Source organism: Notamacropus eugenii, chromosome 7 (genome assembly GCF_028372415.1).
Source record: "Notamacropus eugenii isolate mMacEug1 chromosome 7, mMacEug1.pri_v2, whole genome shotgun sequence".
Taxonomy (NCBI): domain Eukaryota; kingdom Metazoa; phylum Chordata; class Mammalia; order Diprotodontia; family Macropodidae; genus Notamacropus; species Notamacropus eugenii.
In genome coordinates, this window is record NC_092878.1 from 48,155,998 (window position 1) to 48,182,515 (window position 26,518).

General features: G+C 38.2%; 1 protein-coding gene and 1 long non-coding RNA gene across 2 annotated transcripts in view; one reads left to right on the top strand and one right to left on the bottom strand.

Moving 5' to 3' along the window:
* The window catches only part of LOC140513149 (uncharacterized), a 67,810-nt gene that overhangs the window by 17,790 nt on the left and 23,502 nt on the right, over window positions 1-26,518 (top strand). Inside the window, exons 3-5 of the long non-coding RNA XR_011970084.1 lie at window positions 15,051-15,172; window positions 16,084-16,179; window positions 25,132-25,269. This is a non-coding gene — a long non-coding RNA (uncharacterized lncRNA). The remainder of the gene's footprint in view (window positions 1-15,050; window positions 15,173-16,083; window positions 16,180-25,131; window positions 25,270-26,518) is intronic.
* DTD2 (D-aminoacyl-tRNA deacylase 2) lies at window positions 1,576-12,251 on the bottom strand. The gene is made up of 3 exons (XM_072622528.1): window positions 11,996-12,251; window positions 8,149-8,218; window positions 1,576-2,268 (listed from the first exon to the last, which is right to left on the bottom strand). The coding sequence occupies exons 1-3, from the start codon at window positions 12,104-12,106 to the stop codon at window positions 1,943-1,945; spliced, it is 507 nt and encodes a 168-aa protein (XP_072478629.1). The 5' UTR covers window positions 12,107-12,251; the 3' UTR covers window positions 1,576-1,942.

The following is a 26,518-nucleotide window of genomic DNA, read 5'->3' on the forward strand; positions in this document are numbered from 1 at the left end:
TCAAGGAATTCTCCTGCATAACTCTATTTTCCCAATTTTTCTTCTATCTCCCTTGATTTAAAAAAAAATATTTTTTTTCAGTTTCAACTGCACAAGGATTTGAATTCAAAATTTTCTCCCCACCCCAGGAGAGCATGTACCCCATCCACCCCTTTCTCCACTCTGAGCCTGGTGTGACAGACCTTTCCTATTGGCCTTCCAGGATGTCTTAGACTAGAAATCTGTTTCACTCCTTCATTTTGTGGTTTCTGCTGCTCTAGAATTTGTTGAGAGTCATTTTTTACAGGTACTTTATGGGCTATGTGGGGAAAGCTTCTATAGGTCCGTCCTTCTACTCCGCCATCTTGGCTCTATCTCCTTACTTGATTTTTAAATTCTTTTTGAGCTCTTCCAAGAAGATTTTTTTGGGCTCGAGACCAATTCATATTCCCCTTTGGGGCTTCACATGCAGGCATGATGACAGTGTTGTCCTCTTCTGAGTTTCTTTTGATCTGTCGCCACAGTAGCTTTCTATAGTCAGGGCTCTTTTCTGTTTCTTACTCATTTTTCAGTTCATCCTTATATATGAAACTTGTATATATTATCTTTAAACAATTCTGTGAGGTAGTTGCTATTATTAACCACATTTTACAGATGAGGAAATTGGGGCTCAGGAAGGTTAAAGGTGTGGTCCAAGGTCACAAAACTAGTAACTATCAGGAGCATGATTCACACTTAAGTCTTTCTAACTCCAGGTCCAGTCTGCCACCCAGTAAGTCATAATGTCTCTCAGATACTTGTAGGTCTAAATAGGTTGCTAACAATAAACTGAATATGTAAGAAATGTCATAAGACCACAGATCTAAAGTTAGAAGAGACTTCAGAGAACATCTAGTCTACTTCTTCATTTTACAGATGAGAAAATAATTCCCAGAGAAGGTAGATGATTTTCCCAAGGTCACAAGGATGTAATAAGAAGTAGGACTGGATTTGGAACTCAAGTTTTGAGACTCCAAATTTATTATTCTTTCCATTGTACTATGATACTTCCCACAAATAAGGATACATCTGACTGAAAAAGGAAGTGTGCCTGTTACATAGCAAGAGTGAAGGAAATAGGATAATCTGAGGATTACAGGGCATCCACAAAATGTTAATAAACAAAAAAACTAGCAGATGAAAGTCTTCTGTGTATCTGGTGGATGACTCATGAGAGATTTATGGAATTACATGGACAAAAATGACATGGGAGCAGAAGTTATGATCTGCACTGGTGAGGAGATGATCTATTTATTGTTTTTCAGTCAGTTTAGTTATGTCTGACTCTTGGTTATCCCATTTGAGGTTTTCTTGGCAAAAATACTGGAGTGTTTTGCCACTTCCTTAACCAGCTCATTTTACAGATGAGGAAAATGAGGTAGACAGGGTTAAGTGACTTTGCCAGGGTCATACAGCTAATGTCTAAGGCCACATCTTAATTCAAGTCTTTCTGACTCCAGACCTGGCACCTACCTGCCCCTAGATAATCTGTGTCAGTGACATAATGGCTCTATGGAGATAATGAATAAATTATTTTACATCACAAAATATACAGGATCGGTTTGGGAGAGAGACTTTAATTTTTGATAGTTAAAGCAGTGTGTTTACTTTAGTTGGACAAAATTCCTTATCATTCAATAATTTGTGTTTTAAAATAATTCTTTTTCATTTGGATGGAAAATAATGTTGCGAGGGTATCTCCAAAACACTTTGAAAAGAATGATAGAATTTATTAAAGGTGAAGTTGCCCAAGCTAGTAGGAGACTTGAAATTATAACTTATTCTATTCAGTGGAGACACCAGTCTTTCCATATGTCAAAATGTGGCAAAGTCTTGTAATGACAGATTTTAAAAAAACAAAAACAAAAACCCAGTCCTGATCATTTCACCCCAGAATATGGTTATACAAACTGCAGTGGCCTTTTCAAAATTCAATCAGATGTGTGTAGGGTCCATTGGTATCAAGCATTAACACTTGTCTGTTTCCATAAGTTCCATGTCTCACCACCATACCAGCTTCAGCACATTTACTATTGGCAGCAAGCTCTTTTTCACACAGAGTCACAAATTGAGAATAAAGCACTAATCCTTCTTCCTTTCCAGAGTTGGTGTGGTACTGCATGCTTCTTCCTCTCACTCTTCCTCCAAGGGTGGCTTGAGGGATGATGAGGATGTTCCCGGGTAGATCCAATATAGAGACACGCTTGCCATTTTCGGCCTCACTTAATTTCACATTCAACAGTGTGTTCACTGGGAGAAAAAACATTCTCAAGTGAAAAGTCAACCCTCAGTGAATCCAAAAATCTTATTTAAAAGCCTGGGTTGTTAGCTCATATATTTTGACTCCTTATGCAGATATTTAAAAATGCTTTGTTAAAAAAACCAAGCAAACAAATCAAACCACAACCCCTTCCCCCAAACCCTAAACACAAATAGCAGTAATCTACAGAAAACAGTATGATGTCTCAAAACTGAATTGGTAGTTAATGTGACCCCAATATTAAATCCCTAGGTATTTTTTTTTTTAAACATAACCATATGCTGGGGTCTTGAGATAATTCTGTGCTGGGGGTACATGTTAAGGGACTCATAGGCCTTCATACACTTTAGTCATGGAATCCCTTTGAACAGGAGTCCAAGATGAAGAAGCTACTGTTAATTTTGCTCTACATAGCAAATAACATTAGATGAAAGTTCTAGTTCATAGGGTGTTTTTAGCTTCGGTATTTAGAACACTTTGCTAATGAGGTTAAGATTTATGAATGCAAGTCCCATATAGTCTGGCTGGCTTTTGCTCTATTTCACTACAGCAGATTGGTATTTTCTATGGCATAGAAAAGAAAGAATAGAAAAAGAAAGAAATAGAAAAAGAAAGAATCAATGAACTTAGCACATAGAAAAAAAGCCTAGAAAAACATACTAGACTAGTATAAGATAGCCATATCACAAATGTCAATGGTTGGCTGAGGTCGGGGGAGATATGAGCGAAAGAATCATCGGAAATGTATCTTTTCTATTAGAAGAACAACTCCAAGAAAGTAATGTTGGATAAGCAATATTATTACCTTTATCTAACAATGCCTATGTTACTGTAATCTAATATAATAACAATGCTATGATTATAGAATTATAAGCCATTATGCAGATTTATAGTTATATAGATGTTTTACACATGCATAAAAACAATTCACCTGGGATTCTAAATTGTCTGCCATTGTGACTGAAACTTAGAATTACATGAGGAAAATTTAATGATCTGTGACTTTATCAATGAGGGGAACTCCCTCCATGGGAGCAGACTGTGAGCAGTCTGAGAATTGACTGCTGAATTCTCGGGAGTTGCTTGAAGCACATAAAGGTCAGGTGAATTGTTGCACAATTATTAAGCATCAGAGGTGGATGTGAACCTAGGGACTCCTAAGGCCAGCACTCTAGCCACGCTGCCTTTATCCAAAAACAAAATAAACCAAAACCCAAAACCCAAAATAACAACAACATAAAATATCCAGGCATTTACTCATTGCCTGGTATGGGTCAGTTACTATGTTGGGTGTTAGGGACACAAACATATATAAAAAAAGTGAAACAATCTCTATTCTCAAGTGATTTACACAAAAACTATACAACATTCGCAAATATCTTACCATTAAAAAAGGCTCCATGTGTAGATTTTGAATTAGAAATACTTTTCTGAATCCTCACGGATTTCTGTTTATAAAATCAAAAGTGGCCACGAGAGATGGAGAGAACTATGTGAAATTAATTCCCCCAGAAAATCAGTGTAGCAAAAACATATCTACAGATGGGAGGTGGCAACAATTTGTCTTTTAGAGATAGAGGCTAATCCCTAATTAGAATTAAAGGAATGCTTAATATAATTAAAATGGATACTCTGGGAAAACAGGGGGAACTCCAGTAGAGTTTTCTCTCACTCCCCAAATCAAAGGTTTTATCTGGCTAAAAATCCTTGGGAGTCAGGATATCTAAGAGTTATTCAGCATTATAAAATTTTGTTTTGACTAAGATCTACTTTATTTTCTCTATTTGGATTTTGCCATACTGCCCACTAACTGAACAGCTGGCTTCTCAGGGGAGGTGTAGCTCTCTCCAAGGTACTTGGGTGGTTTTAAGGTTAATTCATCACCTAGGCTCCTGATTAGTGAAAGACCAAAGAGTGATGATGTAATAAGGACAGAAGTATGCACAGAGCTACCACATACCTCCCTCTGCTGGTTATCCCTGAGAACTTGACTAATGCCGTTAGTAGGTTCCCTACAGAAAAAACAGTAACAAACTGGTTCATAGATTTTAAGAAGGAAGGAAGCTTTAAGGTCATCTCGTGCAAGTCCTGTTCCTTCCCCTGAGGAAATAGGTGCAGAGAGGTTGTGACTTATTCGAGCTCACACAGATCAGAAAGCAGAACAGAAATCTGAACTCAATGAGAGGAACTCCCTCCATGGGAGCAGACTGCAAAATCCAGCACTTCAGGATGCTATCTCCCAAAGGCAGAGTGCCTGGCACGTAATAGGTGCTTGATAAATGTTTACTGATTGACTTATCAACTGAATCTTCAATTTATCAGAGGGTTATGATTCAAAAGATCGTTTTATGTTAAGTAGTTTGCTCAGAATTCATTTTTCCAGAGAAATAATATTATACATAGTAGGTAAGTTGTCAGGCCAGCCCACAGGGGACTTTAATTTCTGGTCCTGAAGTATTCTCTTAATCAGACAGGACAACAGAACTTAACCATTAAGTATAATGATGTTTCTCTGGGAAAACGTGTTTGGAATTTTAACTTGAAATGCCAGGACCACATCTGCATGGGAAGTGGGGCTTCGAGGGAGAGTGAGATGAACAGATTTGGATTTTCTACTAAGAACAGGATGGTGACTTAAGGAGGGGCAGAGAAGAATGGTCAGGAATAGAGAGTTTCAAGATAAGGAGTTGTGGGGGTCAGTGTAAGCACTGTGGACGCTTCCTAGTTCCACCTTGGCTCCTTTCCCAAACTTAACTCGTGGCTGCTTACTCATAAGGGATGGATGTAAGTTTAACACAGAAAAGCTAGGGACTGCTTAGGACGAACAAAAGGGAGACAATGGATGACAAGGCTTCATCGTACTATTCATATCCTTCTTTATATTATAGTTATTTTTGAATGTATCTCTCCCTGTCTACTAGAATGTAAACTATTAGAAGGCTGGAATGATATCTCATTTATTTAACACCCTCGGTACCTGTCAATCAACAAACATTTATTAGGAGCCTACTCTGTGCCAGGCACAATGCTGGGTGCGGGGGACATAAAGATAAAGTAAAAGTGTCTGCTCTCAAGGAACTTATAGGATGATGCATTGAATCTTACGTTCACATACTACAAATTATGGTATATAAATGTAAAGGAACATTATTATATTTTAGAAAGGACAAAAGAGGCTATTCCACAGAATCCTGGGTAGTATGAATTAACACAGAAGGAAGTAAGCAGAGCTAAAAGAACCAGAGGCAGCAACAATTGAAAGAAAAACAATTCTGATCAATGCAATCAGACCTAAAATGAAGCCTGTTAACCATCTCCTGGCAGAAAGGACAGATTCAAGGTTGAAGAGATACACACTTTTTGGACATGGCCACTGTGTGGATCTGTTTTGCTTGACTCTGTTTATTCACCACAAGGGATTTTTTTCCCTCTCTTTCTTTCTCTTGAGTTTTAATTGGGAAGGGGGGTTAGCGATAATGATGCCAAAAAAAAGAGGGTCTATTGAAACCACAGATGGAAGTTTAGAATGAAGCACAAACAAACAGGGCAGTTTTGAAAGTACTGTGTAGAATTTATTACATGTTAAAAAAAATATTTCAGGATGCATGATTTCATTAGTGTAGAAGTAATGTTGTCTAGTAAGAGAAATCACAATCCCACCCTGCTTTTGTGGGTTGCTGTGGCTAAAAACATACAAAAAAACTTAAGGACTCAACAAAAAAACCTTCTGAAGATAAGCTTCTAGCCTTCCATGGATAGTCTTTTAATGGACACTACTTAAAAACCTAGCCAGAATGTTAGAGCTTGCCAGAGCTTTTTAGTCCCTGCCATGTTGTTTTTCAGTTGTTTCAGTTAGGTCTAACTCTTCATGACCGCATTGGGTGTTTTCTTGACCAAGACACTGGAGTGGTTTGCCATTTCCTTCTCCAGCTCATTTTACAGATGAGGAAACTGAGGCAAACAGGCTGGAGTCGAACTCAGGTCCTCCTGACTCCAGGCCCAGCCCTCTATCCACTGTGCCACCTAGCCACCCAGTCCCTGGCATAGCCTTGAAGAATTCAGGGTCCCTTCTGTGGTATTATGAGGCATTAAATTAAGACTTTTGTGGAGGCTCTGCACAAAGTAGGTACTTGATAGATGTACGTTGAATTTGAGAGACCATAAAACCTCCCAAATTCTCAAACAGAATACCAAATAACCAACAGTTCCTCATTGTTTTTTATGTGAAATGAAGACTTGATATGCAATTCTGTTGAAGACGAATGGATAAAGATACCATATGTATATCGACCTATGATTTAATTTTGTTGTTGGGTAACATGATATGTAGATCATTGATTTAAGGGGCCTTAGAGGCCAGTGAGAAAGAACAACATTATACAGATGGGCAAACTGAGGCTCAGAGAGGTTAAGTGACTTGCCAAGGTTACTTATTTAGTGATAAATGCACGATGTGACCTTCAGTTCTGTCCCCAAATTTAGCATTCTTTCTATTGCATCATGCTGCTTAAAAAGCTCTGAATCAGATCTAAGCAGCTGAGGCACTTACTTGAATTGTTTTTCTTCACTACAATCTTGTGTATATATATTTATACGTTATTTTCTCCTGTTTTCAGTTTGGGTCAAATTTGACCACTTTTGAAGAGCTTCTCCTGATCTAAAAATGACTCTTTTGAATCATCCTGTCCCAAATGTACCCATTTCTGCTGCTTGTATTTCTGAATGTCTTTTCTATTTATGAGCATATGAAGTTGCTGCCCCTCATCCATGAAGATGATATTAAAAGCCAGTCCTGTTATAGCAGGATTTTGCTGACACAATAAGTTGTTACATTTTGGGGAAGAAAGGACATTTCCGAATCAATGATATAACAAAGTATTCCAAAAAGCTTTTACTGTATAGATTGTCCAAAAAGTCTTAGTGTGACTTTACAACCACACTAAGACTTTTGGGACACCCCATATTTGCATACTTCATACGCTAGAATAGAGGAACTGGTACAGGCTAGAAGGACACACATACTTGACAAATCTATGCATCCGTCACTTCAAGGAACTCTTTCCATCAATGCTGATGGAAACTTGCCTGTGACACAGAGATTAAGTGAACCAGGGTCACATAAGCTAGTAAATCAAATGAGAGGAAATGAGATATTTGTAAAATGTTTAGCACAGTGCCTGGCACATAGTAGGTACTTAATAAATGCTTATTCCCTTTCCCTTTTCAGTAGTAAATGTCAGAGGTGGAATTGGAACTTAGGTTTTCCTAACTCCACTATACAGTGTTATTTCTGAGGCTAGGGACAATGAGTAACATTCCAAAATGGAAAGGAAGCTGAGAGGTAACCTTGGCCCAGTGCATAGAATCTTGGACTTGGGAGTCAGAAAGACTAGTCTTGGGCAAGTAACATAGCTTCTCTGGACTTTGGTTTCCTCATCTGTAAAAAGAAGAGGGTTGGCCTAGATCAGGAGTCAAATATGCTTCCAAGTACCTCTAGAATGAATGCAATGGGGAAGTATTTAAAAGAATAAATAAAAAATGCAATACAACATTGATAATGTTAATTTGTGGTTTTCCAAGTCAATATGGCTCCATATCTGTGTGGTCTGTGGTCCATTTCTATCTGAATTTAACACCACTAGGCTAGATGATCCCTAACGTCCCCTCCAGCTATGATTTCTCTGAGCCAGATGAGCCAGAGTTAAATTGTTCATAGCATTCTCTTGACTACCCCCACGAGCACACATTTTCAAAGGCAGAGGATCCTAAGGCTAATTCTACTCCTTCCCATTCTTTACTTTCACTTCACTAGCTTCTGCTCATTCTGTATGTTAAGAAGGAAAATATAAGGACTAAAATCGCACACATACCCATCTTAGGTAGAAGGTCTTCTTCAGCACCTTTGAAGAAGCAGACATAGATCACCAATGCTCTTGGAACCTGTGAGAAATCAGCAGTTTAAAAATTAGAAATGAAAAAAAGACAATATAACTTAAAAAAACCCCAATAACAATAACGAAAAACACACACAAAAGGGAAAAAACCACAACAATATAATATACACATGAAATACCTACAGCAGTGGAAAAATCCCCACATGCATTATCAGCACAGAAGTCCAAAGCAAAGGAAGGCAAAGGACTATTTTCTAAATACATTTGATTATCTAATTCCAAGTCTGGAAGATCAAATTGTATCCAGTTATCAAGCACTTAGGGAATCATTTCCTTCAAAAATTATTTAAGCTGAAAAATAACTAGCTGAAGTAACGGAAGCAAATGATCCCTTGAAAAATGAATGCTACATCTTTATGTGATACATTTCGAAAAGCATATTTGCTGCTAATCAGAGATGTCAGGACAATATCAACCATTCTCCGGCCCCTGAGTGAGAAGGGCAAGCTTGGAAACATTTTGTTCACCATGTCCTACTTGTAAGAGACAAAAGTCATTTATCTCTATATTTTTATTCACTATTATTTATTCACAGACATAAAATAAAACTTGGCATAGCTGAGAAATTAAAATTTAAAGATTAAATGGATTTGTTTATTTGGCATTTTGGTTCACTTCCTTATTATTTTGTCTAGAATCCCAGAATCTTAAGGTTGGAAGGAGCATGTGAGATCATCAGTACTTCATCAGAAACCCCTTGTATCATAGCCAACAAGGAGTCATCCAGTCTTTGCTTGAAGACCTCCCAGCACCAGGAACCATCTAACTTCTCCCTTATAGCTTTGTGACTCATTTAATTTTTGGATCAAATTGTTACCAAGGTTTTTTTTTTTTTTTAATATCAAAGCAAACTTCCTTGCAACTAAATTAATGTACTCAAGGATAATCACATACTATAAAGGTATAATGCTATCAATGAACTTCAAATTTTTCCTTTGTTGTTTTTGATATTTGAAATAAGATTACTGTTAGGGCTTAGAAATAGTTTTCTTTAAATTATACTAAAATTTGCATTATAATGCTTTTAAAAAAATAGCATTGCAGGAGATTGTGATTTAAATCTGGTCTCAAGATACCTACCTGCTGAGTGAAACTGAGCAAGGTATTTAAACTCTCAGAGACTCAGTTTCTGAATCTGAGGAAAATATTTACACAAACTACCTCCCAGGGTTGCGATAAGTAAAGAACTGTGAAAATCTTAAAGTGCTATTTAAATGTGAGTTGCAACTATTAAAATTATTTGATAGAATTCCTGAGTAGGGTTCCTCGGAGGCAGTCTAGCCCTACCTTTACCAGAGCATTCTGGTAATTGGCAAAAATAGAAAAGAGGATGTCTATACCTATTTCTGTAACAGTACACCCTGACCAGGTGTAAGAGTGGGTCATCCTGCCAGGAGCTGGCAGCCTTAGCAATGGACTTTCATAACTGAAACACAAGTCCTGTAGCAAAATCAAACAGTGACAGAACACCAGAATTAAATAGCTTTTTTTCCCTGAGATAGATACCAATTCCTTCCATCTGTCCATTGTCACTCATTAGTTTTTCTCTGATTGTCTGTTCTATCAATTTATATTATTATGACTCAAGTCATTTTCCCCTCCAAGTAATAACTTCTCTCCTGAACTCAAAAAGCTATGACTTTTGAAAGTGAAAGGCAATGGAGTTTGTCACTTGAAAAAATAAAGCCAAACAATGCTACTTGAAAATTTTTGACTCTAGAAATGTCCTTTTCATATAAGAACTCTAGATGATTGAACAGAAGGAAGGGGACTTAAAGACTCCCAATTATTTATTATAATTTAAATTAATTTAGTGTGGGTGTTCAGAGAAAAGTGTCAGAGACTTTCTGTATAAGGGAAATGAAGTGTAATATTTATAAAAAAAATGCGGGAAAAGAAAAGGAAGAGGTACAGAAGATAAGCATGCTGAAAATCAAACCTTTATGTAACAATCCTAGAACTAATAATTTTCAATATGGAAGTAAAAACAAAAGAATTTAATTCGCCCCCATTATGGAACAGTGGCCATGAAGGAAAGAGGAAATTGAGGATATTCTTAAATATAAGAAAAAGAAAATATTTATTAAGTGATTTTTATGTATAGGGAGGGGAGAGAAAATAACAATTTAAAAAATATGAATACTCTTAACAAAGGTTAGTAGAATCAATAAGCATTTATTAATCATCAAAGTTTCAGGCACTGTGGTAGACCCTGGAAATATTAAAAAAAAAAAAAAAGACAATCCTGTCCTCATGAAACTTACATTTCCAGTAGTGGAAGCAACATGTATTAACACAGAACATATCTGTTCAGTTCTTGCATTTGTGCTGGACTCTTTGTGACCCCATTTGGGGTTTTCTTGGCAAAGATACTGGATTGGTTTCCCATTTCCTTCTCCAAAACATGCGAGTATTTGCAAAATAAATGTAAGGTAATAAGGGAGGATGAAAAACAGGAAGACATAAGAGGTGGTGTATGCACTGAGCTTTGGAGCAAATTAAGGTTTCTAAGAAACACAGAGGCTAGTGATGCTGTTACCAGTTTGTACGAAACATATGGCAAGGAGAGTAATGCATGATGAGCTTGGTGGAAGGTTGGAGTCGGCTTGTAAATGCCAAATGTTACAAACATACAAATATTTGTGTGTTGTTAACTGATCCTACTTAATAGGGAGACAGTGGAATTTACTGAGTCTGGGAATGACCATGGTCAGACTTAGGGCTGTTCCTCAACTTTCCCACTATTACTGTGGGAGAACTGGAAGGGGAAGCCTTATGGCAGAGGGACCAAATGGCTAGAATCTGACTGAAAATTTAGATTCACCTGATTATTAATGAAAGGAGAACTAGGAGTAAAATTGTAATTTCGATATTTTAAAAGTAGAAATATGGAAAGATGAAATCATGTCAAGCTTAGAACATAATCCTGGGTGTTCCCTCCATTTCCAAGTGTTTTAGTAAAAGGGGATTTTCATTATTTGAGTGTTTTTTAAGGCTAGTATATAAAAACCCTAAAGTTTTGTGGAATGGATGGAATCATTCTTATAAAAGACCTTGGAAAGCGAGAAGAAAGATGTCAGATAGAGAGCTAAAACACTAAGGTATCCGAGTCAAAATGACAACCTAACAAAGAACAGGGTTCATTTTCTTATGAAAATAAATCCAATTAAAAGATTTTCTAAGAATTAAAGCCTCTCTGGGTAACGTCACTCTTCCAAGCCTTTGCACGTCAGAATCTGCGCGGACTTGACTTCCAAAGGGGAGCTGACCATTCAGCCTTACACGCACAAAGCCTGACCTCCAATTCTCTATCTGCAAAAAGCCTGCCTAGGGTGCCACAAAGGCTGGACCTGTGCTCCTAGGGGCGGACACAGGGAGAGGCAGACCCCGGGCAACGCGGACGGGAAGTGGGCGGCGCGCTGACTCCAAAGCCAGCCTCAGTAGGAAGATCCCATCAGCTTCTGGGCAGAGGAGGGAACCGGCGGAGGCCATGCCACCGACACCGGAGGGCGCCCGCTGCTCTGCCAACACGGAGAGTGGCAGAGGGCACCAGCCTGGCGCGCACCCCGGGCGCTCTAAGCCTGACTAGAGCGCGCCCGCCGGGCCGGGCTGGGATCGGGGCCGGGGGCACCTCCGAGGACCCGGGCTGCAGCAGAGGGCAGGGAGGGAGGAAGGGCGGGAAGGCCTGCGGAGGGCGAGGAAGCCCGGAGAGCCCTGGCACCGCCAAGCGGGAGAACCCTGGCACCACCAAGGCTGACTTTACCTCCACCCACTGCGCCTCGGCGTCGTCCTGGGCAGGGCGGACCTGCAGCTTGGCATGGAGGCACTGCTGCAGGAGCACGCGGGCCTGCGGCTGGCGGCCGGCCTGGGCCATGGCATAGAGCGCCCCGAACGCTGCCCACGGCCCTGGGGATCTCGCCTGCCCTGCGTGGCTCAGCCCAGCTTCCGCCTCTTCTCTCTGGGAGGAGCCCAGGACAGGAGGGCAGGGCAGCAGGCGGAGACACTGGAACGGGGAGGAAAGGGGCGGTGTCTGCGCTGGCACCCCTACCTTCCCATACCTGGAGGTCTGGGGCGTGACTCTTACTCCTCCCCCCAGTTCGTAACGAAGGAAGAAATCCCTTCTGGCTGGAGAATCAGGAAAAGTTTCACCAAAGGTTGAGAGCAGTCTGAAAGAATGGGTAGGATTTTGATGGAAGATAGTGCAAGGAGGTATTCCAGGTGGGGAAAAGAGAGGATGGACCAGGGAAGTGCGGGTGATACTTGGAAATAATAAATAATCTATATAATTTGGCTGCAGCAGATGTTGTGTTTGTCCTTCATTCTCCAAGAGGACCATGACATCAAGAGGGTGACACAGTTGACTTGGATTGGAGGGAGGGAGGACTGTGCAAGGTCACCAACCTCACTTTCTTCTCCTGAGCCATCTGGGTCCAGTAGCCAGATATTCATCAGGTTGTCAAGGAAGAACCCACCCTTCTGGCTTCTACATTTGTTTCTGTTTGCTGAGATGCCAAAGAAGGAAAATTATTTCAGACAGGAGAAAAAAATCTCATTGTATGTTTAAAGCGGAAGTTCTTCATCTTTTTGTATGGCATGGACTCCTTTGGCAGTCTGGTGAAACCTATGGATGGCCCCCTTCTTAGAATAATATTTTTAAAGGCATAAAGTCAAATATGGAGGAAATACAAAGGAAGCCAATTATATTGAAATAAAGATGTAATTATTCCCCATTCAAGTTCCTCTGAAATCCATTCACATACATGAATTAAGTTAATTTTTAAAAAAAAAATAGACAAATTCAGGTACCCCGGGTTAAGAACATTTGTTCTACACCAACGAATTTTTAAAATATTTCACTTTTTATACATCTTGTATCTTAGTTTTCTATGTACCAGTTCAATCTTCCCAATAGAAGGAAAACTCTTTGAAGAACCCCTGAAAAGAGAGAGTGGGGAGCCTTTATTTTTGGTTATACATCCCAATTATTTGTTTAAGGTCTTATTTTTAAAAAATCAATCATAAAATTATCCAGCAATAATCAGATAAACAAAATAAGGAAGAAAAATCGTTCATTTTAACAAAATATTAGACAATGATTTAGAAATAAGCAAATCCAAACAAGACATAAGATAGAACTTTGAGAATCTATTTAAAGGTTCCCTAACCCTGGGAAACTTTAGTTTCCTTCCCTTCTTATCCCTTCCTGTTTTTTTTTTCTTCTTGGCTTATTTCCTTTTTTCTTGTTTAAGACCCTTTCCCTTAGGAACTCACAGAGCACTTTTGTACTCTCAAAAACAGCCCCTGTGAAGCATTTGGGCAATTATCAAGGCTCTGTGGCAGCCCCCATTACTTTGCCTGACCTATTGCAAAAAGCTACTTAATCGGCCTTTCTGGGCTCTTTTCCTTTAGATCCTTTTTTCCCCCACAAAGCATCGCTTTCATTATGTTACCACTCAGTTAAAAAAAAAAAACACCCCCAAACCAGAAAAACAAAAACTTCCGTGCTAGCTTAATGAAGAACAAACTCTTTGCCCTGGATTTAAAGCCCTTGGGGAATCTTGCTAATTTTCTACACTTTTTTGGGGGCCACTATTCTCTTTTGCTGCAGCCAAATTTTATAGATTATTTATTATTTCCAAATATTACCTGTACTTACCTTCTCTTTTCCCTCCCTGGAACACCTCGCACTATCTTTCATCAAAATCCTACCCATTCTTTAAGACTGCTTTCAGCGCTACTTCTCTGGTGAAGCTTTTTCTGATTCTCAAGCCAGAAGTGATTTTTTCCTCCTCTGAGTTCCTGCAGCATAGTGCTCAATACCTTGCTTACAGCACTCATCATATTTTACCTTTTATCTTCTCTGGGAATCAGTGTGGTACAATGGAATTAAGGGCTGGACTTGGAATCAGGAACTCCTGAGTTTAAATTCCGCCTCTGACAAAGATAGCTATGTGTGACCCTGGGCAAGTCACTCATCTTTTGAGTCTACTTTTCCTCATTTGCAAAATAGGGATAATGACATCAACCTCAGGCGTGTAGAGAGGATCAATGGAAATAATTTATTCTAATCAATTTCAAACCTTCAGGCACTATATAAATATTAGTCAGTTATTCTCTGACGATTAGTTTATTGGGGGTACTTTTTGTATCTTATTATTTTTTATTTTATTTTTCATTGTATTCCCCCATAGGGTCTAGCACAGTGCCTTGTGAATAGAATTTAATAGAGATTTTTATCCTACTTTAACTACACAAGAAACAGTTCCCAGAGCTGAAAGCCTGGGTCCTGGGTGGGGAACCCGTGACCTCGAGGTCACATGAGGCCCTCTAGATCCTCAAGTGGGGCTCTTTAACTGAATCCAAACTTGACAGAACAAATCCCCTTAATAAAAGGATTTGTTCTATGACACTTGGACTCAGTCAAAAGGCCGCATCAGAGGACCTAGAAGGACCTGTAAATTATAATCAGAAGTTTAATTATTCCTGTTGCATAAATAAAAAACAGAAGAGATTTAATATATATATAAAGGATATGGAATTGGAAACAAAAGCTATAAATCTTACCCCTTTTCTTCCTGAAATCAGTAAATAATGTATCTGTCCTCTATGAAGAATGCTAAAAATCATTTTAACTTTTTAGTTGTGAAAAGGTTGAGATAAGCAGTTTAAATACACATCTTGCAAGCAGTTCTGCAGAAAATATCCTCAGTTTGAAATTTTTCTTATGTTAGAAGCTTATCAGAATATAGGCAATTACTTTGACGTGCTATTTACTTCAAGGATCTGTGATGTCCTCACTCTGAGTATTCCCTTTTCAGAGGCAGATTGTAGACCCTCACTACTGTAGTCTTCTGGAGTTGCTGTGGCAGAAAAACAAAGCTAAAACTCAAAGCTTGAATCCAATAGCCAGTCTTCTGATTATGGACCTTTTCAAGCTCAGGTAGGTTGATCCTCAGAAATCATATAGTCTCAGGACTCAGGATCTTTCCCCCTTGATAATATATGCCACATTTAAAAAAAAAAAACCCACCAAGATATCCTTTACCGCAATGAAGTATAGTAGTAGAATTTTAGGGTGGCAGCTAAGTGGTACAGTTGATAGGGTGCCAGTTATTGACTCAGGAGGACCTGAGTTCAAATTTGGCCTTAGACATTTACTAGCTGTGGGACCCTGGGTAAGTCACTTAAACCTGTTTGCCTCAGTTTCTTTATCTGTAAAATGAGCTGCAGAAGGAAATGGCAGATTCTTCCAGTATCTTTGCCAAGAAAACCCCAAATGGGATGATGGAGAGTCGGAAATGACTCAAGTAGGATTTTAATCAATGTTATTCACATATAGAACATTTCTTCTGTGATGTGCATATTGCTAAATAGAAAAGTGTTAAATGTTATGATATATTTCTTTTAAGTACATAGTAAATTTCAAATAAAATGAAATCATGGTTTATTTTCTATAACAACTCATTCCATGAAAATATACTTTAATAGAGTATATATATACAGGCTGTATATTCTTTGATTTTATTGAAATGGGAACTCCCTTTACCAGTAGTGCCTACAGCCTCATTGTGTGTAATATTTGTCCATATTTTTCTATATGTCTTTCACAGAGGGTCTAGCAAACACTATGGCGGCCATCTTCTGCTTTTGCTTGTTTTGTTTTTAACGTTTCATAGAGAGTAGAGTAGAAAGTAATCTATCCACTAATCTTCACTCTTATAAGATGCAGTCAGTTCTGCTATAATGAATGTTTTGAAAAATGTGAATTTGTTCCAACAAAACTCATATGTTAGAGAACATTTTGAATATAAATCTGATTTAAGTTTTCTTCTTCGCTATTTCTTCCTCAAGAAGACAGAAAACTGTACCACTTCACAGTAATTTACAAGCTGCAACCCCTCCAATACCCAGCCTGCTTCCTCAACCACACCTTAGGTCTTTGGCAAGGTAAAGTACCACATTTATTGTCTATCTTCTGGTATGGTAGGAGCTATGGGCAAAGAAGGGATGGTCTGAACCACCCCCATTCCCTTCTTCCTTGATCTTGTTGCTGAGTAGCAGAGCAACAGCCTGAGGTCACTATTTTTTGCAACATATATTTCTTAACCATTAACTGTGCTACTGTTTTTATTTTTTATTTACAGGTTCCTATAGCATTTTTATGTGTCACTGACAAAGATTTTGAGCATTGTGCCCCTAAACCCCTGTGCCCCATAAAGTCTATGATTTTTATTGTGAAATTTTTGTACAGTTGCAAAAAAAAAAAAAGCATAGTTGCATGTTTTGGGGGAACACATGTGACTTTGTATAGCAGAATTGCCTGCAGGTGAGCCCAGAGAGTCCTTGGAACATCCTAGCCGGAGCTTACTCCAAGGGAAGGTCATTCTTCCCTTTCTTCCTCCCTTTTCCCTCACTATTCTATCCTATTCCATTCCCAATCTTCCTGTCAATATTCCTTTCTCTGTTTCCTGCCTTGATTGGACACTGATTCGCTAATCCATCCTAGCCAGAGGGAGCCCAGAATCCCTGCTCCACATTAACCCTTACTCCACACTATTTCCTTCCTTCCCAGTGTAGCAGTCTCCTAAAGGCTTTCTGTCTTCCAGAGCAGATACTAAAATGTACCCTAACCATTCCTCAACCTTGCCAATGCCATACCGTTGAATCCTTAGACCTCTAGGTTTTTCCAGCTATCCCATAGCTAAACATTGCTATGCTTCATAGGTTCCAAAGCAGCTGATACTGCCTATTGGGGGATGCTGGAATGATCCAAGGGACATGATAATATTCTTGGGTGCAGCTAGGGGTCATTGAATAAAAATAAGGGAATGGTAGAAAAATAAGGAAAGAAGAGAAGAGAAGAAAATTGTGAAAAACCGCTATTACATGTGTCATCTATTGTGTAAAAGAGTTAAAGTTGTGGTGATTGCATTATTTTCCAAATAAACACACAAAATGCAAGTTATAGCCAATCAGTGGTCAAAGCCGTTGACAGGACTCAACAGGCAAATGTTGGCAGGCGAGCCTGTTGAACATTGTCCGGAAGTCCAGCATGTGGCAGAAATATATACATGTAAGGGCTTTTTTACAATACAGTACTATATGGTTACATGATATAATATCTGTCATCAAAATTTCAATGCAGGAAAAACCCACAAATTTTCTACAAATTATTAAACTTAAGATGTGTCATTTTAAATATATATATTTGAAATGATGCAAATTTCAAGAAGAATTGCAGAAGGGTTGAAGAAAATAGATTTCCAGGGAGACGTCAAGTAATTTTTTTTGAAAATGGGCAGTAAGCTAAATAAATTTGGGGAACCTGTGCCATATTTGTTTTCTCCTCTAGTTAAGAGGATGAGCTCTGAGAAAAAGGACTATATCCTTTTTTTATCTGTATATGCAAGACTTAGTAAGGTGCTTAGAATGTAATAAACACTCAATAAATGTTGTTTCATTCATTCATTCATCTTGATTTCTGGTCATATAAACCTATCCTTGATAACACCTTCTATTTAATGGAAGTAACTGTTGCTAATATATTGCACTCTGAGAGGCAGTATGGAATGGAGTTGGGAAGACCTAGGCTTAGGTCCCATCTCTGACACATTCTGACTGTTGAATGGGCAAGTCATTTTACTTCTCAGTGCCCTAACCAGTTTTCTAACATTAAGTTATAGAAGAGTTGTTCATCTACATCTGTGGATGGTATTTCTCTATTGGGAGTACTTTCTACTATTCAAAGATGTTCAGATAAAAAAAAATACTAAGTACTAGGCTGCATTAAAATGACTGAGTGACTGACTCAAGCAATGAAGCCACACTTCTTTATCAGTCATAATGGAGTTGTTCATCAGTAGGAAGAGTGTCACCAATCTGGGTTTTGTTCCATTATGTCAAAAATATTTTTTAAGGCAATAAGCATTAACATAAAAGAATTTTTCTCTCCTACATGTCTTAGTCAATTGTGGGATTGTGAAGATAGTAATGTAGAAAGTTGCTTATAAAACCTGCCTCTTTGCTTCTCACTTGTTTTCATCAGTGAGACATGCAGAGACCATTCTCATATAGATTTTGTATAAATAAGAAGTGTCATAGTAACTGTAAGAGAAATTATTGATTTCATCTTGGTTATTTTTTTGATAGTAATCATACTGCATATGATCTTTTGGAATTTTTTTTCTTTTTTGAGATATCTTAAATATTGATTCCTGAGTACCTTCAAAAATTCTATTGCCTCTAGAAATTTCATACAGCACATTTAGGACTGAAGTGGTGGAATCCAAATGTTCCAATGTATTGATGAGATTAGGCTACTCTAGCAAGGCTACCGTACCTGTCCCATCTCATATCTATTTACTGTATTACTAGTTGAATCTATGAATGTTCTCAAGATGATATGGCTCAGTTGTGGCTATCTCACATAAAGTTTTTTTGCAGGCTTAATTTGCCATCTACTGAATTTCACTGTTTTGTGATTCTTCTTTTGTGATATTCCATCATCATCCTCTGCAAAGTTCTGTACTTGTGTTTGTACTCTTAATTGGTATTGTCTTTGACTACCATGTTCCTCCACTTAGCACAAAGGTCAAGGCTTTGGTTTAGTAGATTTCTAAGCTCCTGTGCTCCCCTCACTCGGGTGACTGTGATATCAGTTAAAGGTCTGCAAGAATTGATAATAAGTAGTGTCCATGTCTTTCATACCTTTCCATTTTTTGCAGTGAGATTCCGTAAATACAGATAAAGATTCTATAATTGTTTGGGACTCTTATCTTTATCCTTTCTTCTAATTTGATGTTAATTTAGCTTCATAATGATATTCAATCCTACTTGTAGAGCAAGAGTTCTTAGGTTTTTTGAGGTTTTTTGGGTTTTTTTTGTATGTATGTCATGGACCCCTTTGGTAGTCTACTGAAGCCTATGGACCCCTTTGCATTTGCATATTTAAATGCATAAATTAAAACACATGGGCTTACAAAGAAAAAACTATTGCATTATAATACAGTTGTCAAAATATTTTTTAAAAAGTTCGCAGACTCTGGGTTAAGTATTCCTCCTACAGAATTTCTCTAGTACAAGTAGATCATAGCACTTAAAGTTAGAAGAATGCTAAGTTTGAACTCTGTTCCAGTAACTTAATTTTACAGATGAGAAAATATGTCCAGAGAAATTTAACTTACCTTTGGTTACAGGTAATTATGAGCAAGATTTCTACAGAGGTCATCTATATACCCACTAATGCTTTTCCTACTGTGCCATGATCCCCTACTCTGAGATGTGACCTTTCTACAAGATTTTGTCTCAGTTCATAATGTTACAGTTAACTCTGAAAAACATAGAACTTCTTGCACATGTGTATGGTTTTGGGGGCATCTATTTGTGCCTACTTCATGCACAGTTTCTAAAAAACTGTCTCAAGGGCTTTTATATTTAATCTTTGTAGTTATGTACCCCTCCTTTGTAGTTACCTTAGAAATATTGGAAAACATACTGTCTGTGAAGTTCTTTAAGGTCCATAGGGGGAAAGTGACCTATCAGAAGGAATTGCAATCTTCCTGAATGCATAGCCTGTGTCATGGTTCTGGGTGCTCAAAACAGATGCTGTCTTAATTAAATTATTATCTTACAGATTATCCCTCCAACAGTGTTCCCATAGAATGGCAAATTGTCTAATCATGTGATGCTAAGTAGCATAAAATACTGAACGTGTTGTTGATTGTATTAATAGAGATATTAGAACATCTAAATTCTTGTGAATTGATAGTAAATTTGGGCAGAACTATTGCTCTGCATACTTTAAATTTAGTTTTTAGCTTAGCTCGAAGTTGATACTGTTGGTGCCAAACTTTGGATAGGTAGAGCAGTGAGATTATGCATTATCCTTTCTGTTTTGGTAATTACAATTAACTGATACATACATGGTCTTGTAGGGAAACAAACTTCCAAAAGGTAGCATTATGTGACACGTTAGGGTTGCAAAATACTTTACAAATAATATCTCATTTTACCCTCACAATTCAGAGAGGTAGCTGCTCTTATTCCCATTTTATAGATGGAGACAAATAGAGGTTAAGTAAGTAAGTAAATCTGATACATATTTGAGCTCTGGTTTTTCTGACTCTGGCACTTTATCCACTGAATCACCTAGGTGCAAGTTTTAAACCTATACAGAAAGTTATAGTGTGATAAAAATAAAGATGTGGCAACTCTGTTGGGCATTTTAGTAGTGTGGTTGATGTATCAAGCTCTCTAATTCATATTAGTGCAGGCTATAAAATGCTTCACTGAGATCCAAATAGCACACTAAAAATGTAATATTCTATCTTGCCTGAGTTGCTAAAGTCTTAATTATCAGCACAATATGAATTTTTACTTTTAAAATGGTTTGTCATTAGTTTTATAGTTATTAAAATAAAATTCTAGTCAGGAAAGGTTATATGAAGAAATTAGCAAATTACTGTAACAGCTGTGGGTATATTCAAATTGAAAATAATCTGGGAGAGAAGACATCTGCTTGTTACAAGACAGAGCTCTGCAGATATTATGCTTTCTTCATTGGGTCTGACCAAAGGATTGTGACACAATTTACAAGCTGAAACTGAGTGTAACGCATGGTACAAAGTAAATCATCCCTGATGGGTGAGAATAGGGAAAGGGGAGTTGTAATTAAGACATTACTGTGCAAATGGTGTTCAGAAACACATTTTGAATAAACCAAGATCAAGAAATGAGTGGATGTGTAATGGAGCTGAAAGCCAGAAATCATAGGTGGTTTCAGAAACAGTTACATGAGTGAAGAAGGTAGTTGGGTAATAACACAAGAAATCCTCACAACTACCCATAGTGTTAATTATCCTTTAGCTTGGAAGAGAAGGATTTATCAATCAACAAGTATTTATTTAATGCTTACCACCAGGCACTGTGCTAAATTTTGGAGATTCAAAGAAATAACAAAAACCAATCTCTTCCCTCAAGGGGTTTATATTCTAACAGATTAGAGATTCTCTCCTGCTCACTATGTGTGTGTGTGTGTGTGTGTGTGTGTGTGTGTGTGTGTGTGTGTGTGTGTGAAAACATACAAAATAGATACAGAATAGATAGAAAGTAACTTTAGAGGGGTTAGTGCTAGCACCTTGGGTGCATTCTAGGCAGTTCTTTTATCTCTTTTTATATCCTCAGCCCTTAGCATAGTGCCTGACACATTTCTTGTTGTTCAGTCATGTCCCCATTTGGGTTTTTCCTGGCAAAGATACTAGAGTGGTGGTTTCTGAAACCATTTTTCCATTTACTTCTCTAGCTCATTTTACAGATGAGGAAACTGAGGCACACAGGGTTAAGTGACTTACCCAGGGTCCCACAGCTAATAAATGTCTGAAGCTGGATTTTAATTCAAGAAGATGAATCTTCCTGACTTCAGGTCTGGTGTTCTATCCACTGTGTTAACTAGTGCTTGACACCTAGTAGATGCTTAATAAATAGATTGATTGATTTCCTTGTGCTAGATGTGTTGAAACTATTATCCTAGACCTGCACAACTTGTTAATTTCTTCCGGCTACAAGTATGTTAGACTAGAGACAGACTGGCGGTGATTGATTGCTGTGGGTCATGTGACAGCCACCCCAAATTCTTTGGCGGACATTATCTTGTGCAGACCTGTATTTTCCCAACTCACTATCCCAACTATTATCTACTCACACTGACAAGTTGGGTCCCTAGAACTTGGCTACCACATCCCCTCAGGGTTCCAGGGGTGACAGTTATGTTTCCTATGCAGTAGCTCACAAGCCCCTGCTGGTGTGCTCCAGTCCTCAGCAAGATTATCAATGGATATGCTTTAGTCAGCCAGTCCAGTCTAGCTTTTAGAAAGGAGTATTTACTAAGTACTATTTACTAAGGTGGTACAGTTTGAACAGTTGTTATGAAGACAAATCCTTAAAAGTCTGTGACACTCTCCCACAAATACACAAAATTTAGGAGAAAATGAGCTTGAGCTTAAAGCACATGTGGCAAAGGAGGGTAATTCATAGTTCCTGGAAATTCTTTTGCTAGTATCCTCGAGATGCCTTAGACATAGTATGGCTATTTTCTGTCCTATATGTAGAGTCTTGAATTTGCTTTTCTTATTACATCCAATGTATTCTTGGTTTGCAATGCAAACACTGCCACTGCTACTGTTCTGGGGAATAATACAAGGAGACTGATGGTTCAACTGGAATTTCTTCTGATCTTTGAAGTTTTTAGAGACCTCCAGACAAAGTTGGGAGGAAGTAGAACAAAGTTGAGGCTCAGGTTCTCTTCTCCTACCTTTACCCCACCCCCAAGCAACAAGCCCAGGGGCTTGGGCAGAACTACACCTTCCTAGCCTGCCACTGACTCAAAATCTCTCATTCCAATTAGATCAATCAGTCAGTCAATTAAAATTTACTAAATACCAGCTATGTACCTGGCACTGTGCTAAAGCACTTGGAATACCAAGACAGTAAATACAGTCCAGTCCCTTCTCTTGAGGAGTTCCCAGTCTAATGAGGGAGATAACATGCAAATAATTATGTATATAGAGGACAAGTTGGAAATGATCCACAGAGTGAAGGTGTTAGAATTAAGAGGGATCAAGAAAGGCTTCCTGTTGAAAGTGGGATTTTAGCTGGGGTTTGAAGGAAGCCAGAGAAGCCAGGAGGTGGAGATGAAGAGGGAGAGAGTTTTGCATAGATATATCCAAATCTCTCAGACAATCGCAACAGACTTTATATCCTGCCTAGGGGAGGTGTCTAGGTCTTGTTCATACTTAGTGAACCATGGAGGTGTGTTTTTAGCTGATAAGTATATTTGGTATAGCTGGGAAAGGGATAATCTGACCCCAACTTTCCACTGGTAGATATGGATTGAAGCCATTCTGGGCTGTTGAATGCAGAATGGAATGCCCAGAAATAAGAATTTATAGATGCTGATGGAGTATGACTTAAATTTGTGAGAAGTTGGGCTTTTTTTTTGTGTATGTGTGTGTGTGTGTGTGCGTGTGTGTATGTATGCTTGTGCACAATGAGTCAATGTTTTAGATGTGCTCATGGGGGTATTTGTTTGGGTGGGGACCCCTTGAGCCATCTAAGAGGCGTTGGCCTCCTTCCATAGACAGTTGGAGGGTTTCTAGAATGTGGCGAGGGTGGAAATGGTATGGGTCCCACCCATGTCAGGCTCCTCTTACTGGACCATTTCACTTGGATTTTGTGGGTACGTAAGAAAAGTATAAATCAGGGTGGTTCCAGAGTTAGGCATTTCCTGCTTGTTTAGCTGAAAAGAGTGACCAGAAATCCTATCTCAGTGTCATTCCCTGTGGTGTTCAATATCAGCATTGGAGAATGTGATGATATCATCCAGACAGATGTTATATATTTAGTGCCATAGTTCAGGGTCTTCAACAATATAAATTTTAAATAAGAGGCCTCCAAATTTTGAGGAGTGGGGAAGCCAGCAGATCATGGATTTAGAAGTGAGTGGCAAGGTTGAATGTGCTTGAGAGTGAAAGTGAGTAGGTCTTTTTCATTTGTACCAATGAACATGATAGGAGACATTCTTAAAACCAGGAATGATTTTACAAAAATAAAATATTGGAAATTCCAATACATTCCAATACTACTATTCTCATACTTCACCGTGGATTGATAAGTGACATTAAGTAATTGAACCAGCATAGTGTCAGCTAAAAAGGCTTGAAAAAGTGAGCCCACCCATGAACTTTCTGTTTGTAATGTAAGAACCAAGACAACTAAATTTGGAGAGCCTCATGACCAGGGGATCGACTACTTTCATCCATAACAACTCATGAAACCATCTGCTAGGGCTTGGAGGGGTTATGGTCTTCACTGGTGAAAGACTACCCATACAGAAGCAGTGATGAATACCTGAAGTAATAATTAATGATATTGGCCTAGAGTTTACTTTTTTCAGTTTTATGTTTATCAGGTTTGGGTGTCAAAATCACATTTGTCATATGGAAAGAAATGGATAACATAGTCTTTTTCTGTATTTAGAAATAGTCTATGAAATTAGGGATTATTTTTTGAAATAACTTATGAATCTGCTGGCCTCGGTACCTTTTAATGTGACAGATTCTAACTGATATGCTTGATTTTCCCCCTGAGATTTATCTATTTAAGTTGCTTCCTTTTTTTGTTTGTTTGGGCATCTTATATTTTTAAAGATATTTATCTTACAAACTTTCAGGTTTGTTAGCATAGAATTACATATAATAACTTCTGATAATTTCCTTAAATTCTTTTGTGTTTGTAGGATTTTCCTTTGTCATGTTTTGTTTTGATTGAGTTGTCATTTCCCTTTTCTTGGTTAAATTCACTAATTGTTTAACAATTTTGAATCCCTTTCAAAAAATAGTTCTTTAAAGGATAAATTCTGTTTCTTCTAGTTTCTATTTCCTTCATTTCCCCTCTAATTTTTATGATCTCTCCTCTATCTGCTTCCTTTTGTGTATTATTAATTTTTTATTTTTAAAAATAAAGATTCAGCCCATTGAATCCTCTCATTTTTATTTTCAGTATGGTTATTTGATGTGATGAATTTGTTTCTTAATATTGTTTTGCTTGCATATGATAAATTTTGATATGCGTTTAATTTTTGAGCATATGTTTTTTTCTTTAATCCATAATCCAATAATTTTCCAATAAATAATTTTAAAATTTCCGTATAGACCAATGCTATTTGTTTAAGCTGTCATCATTTACATCTAGTTTAATTATATCATAGTCTAAAAAATCCCTTTTTATGATGTATGCCACTCTAAATTTGCATGTCTTCTCTGTTACAAAGGATTCTTCTCTCTGACCATGTTTTCTTTATGATCAATTTCCATGTACATTCTAAATGCACTTCAAAATGGCAAGGGGAGCTCCAAGAGAATATTAATACTTGGCTGGTGGATCATGATAAGCCATTTGGACAGTGGAGTGAATTTGGCGGAATTAACCTGAGGAGTCCTTAATGGTTATCTTCGTTGACTATCCTTCTCCTGCTGTGTATTAGTAAGTTTCTTTTTGTTAACAATTGGATTTAATTTAGTTCAATTCAATAAGGATTGATTAAACACCTACTATGTGCTAGGCACTGTGCTAAATTCTGGGGATACAATTGAGGGGGGAAATAGACAATCCCTCTCTTCAAGGAGCTTATACTCCAATTGAGGGGACATCAGAAGAAGAGGTTACTCTACTCAGAGCATCTTGTTTGGTGGAAATGAAACTCGGAAGGGCAGCAGATGCCCAACAGAATGAGCTCTGAGTTCAATTTTTGCCCCCCATAAGGGGAGACAATGGGAGGAGTTTGGTACTCCGCCCTCCAGGCCTCCAATCAGAGAGGAGAGGAGGCTGACAGAGGTGGTGTCACTCAGGACTTGAGTTAGCTACATGAAGATGAGGTTAGAAAAGATGAGCTTATCCTCAGAGAAGCATCTTGTTCCTAGGAGCTGAAACTAGGCCTGAGCTTCTCATTTTCTTCTACTGTCTAAACTACCAGGGGATTGGCCTGAAACCGACCTATCTCAGACAGCAGGCTTTTAAGACTTTGTGTATGGAACTCCCTAAACTATGTGTTCCTCTGAATGAATTTTAACGGGCAATTCCCAGCTGCTATTGGTGTTTCCTATATGAAGATTACTTGTATCTGAGTACTTTTTTTTTTTTTTTGCTTCTCAGTTATATTCTGGATAGGTTAGACTGCCAAATAAATTACCTCTTAATAGGTGAGGTCTCAATGTACCTTCAAGTATTTAAAAAAGTTATTAATTAAATCCTCTTAGGAAGCAATGTCTAAACAAAACAGAGACATCTGGGGAGCAGTCTGTAGAGTGTTAGACTTGACGTAGGGACAGCCTATGCTCACATTCTCACCTCATGCATTTACTTACTAGCTATAGACCCTGGGCAACTACTTCAGCCTCAGTTTCCTCATCTGTAATATAAGAATTGTACCTACCTTGCAGTGTGGGTGTGAAGACAAAGAAATAATAACACATGTAAAGCACTAGAGAAGTGGTAGTGTTGTTCAGTCATATCTCACTTTTTGTGACCCCATTTGGGGTTTTCTTGGTAAAGATACTGGAATGGTTTGCCATTTCCTTCTCCAGCTCATTTTATAGATGAGGAAATTGAGGCCAACAGGGTTAAGTGACTTGCCCAGGGTCACATAACTAGTAAGTGTCTGAGGCCATATTTAAACTCAGGAAGATGAGTCTTCCTGACTTTAGACCAGGCAGTCTATCCACTGTGTCACCTA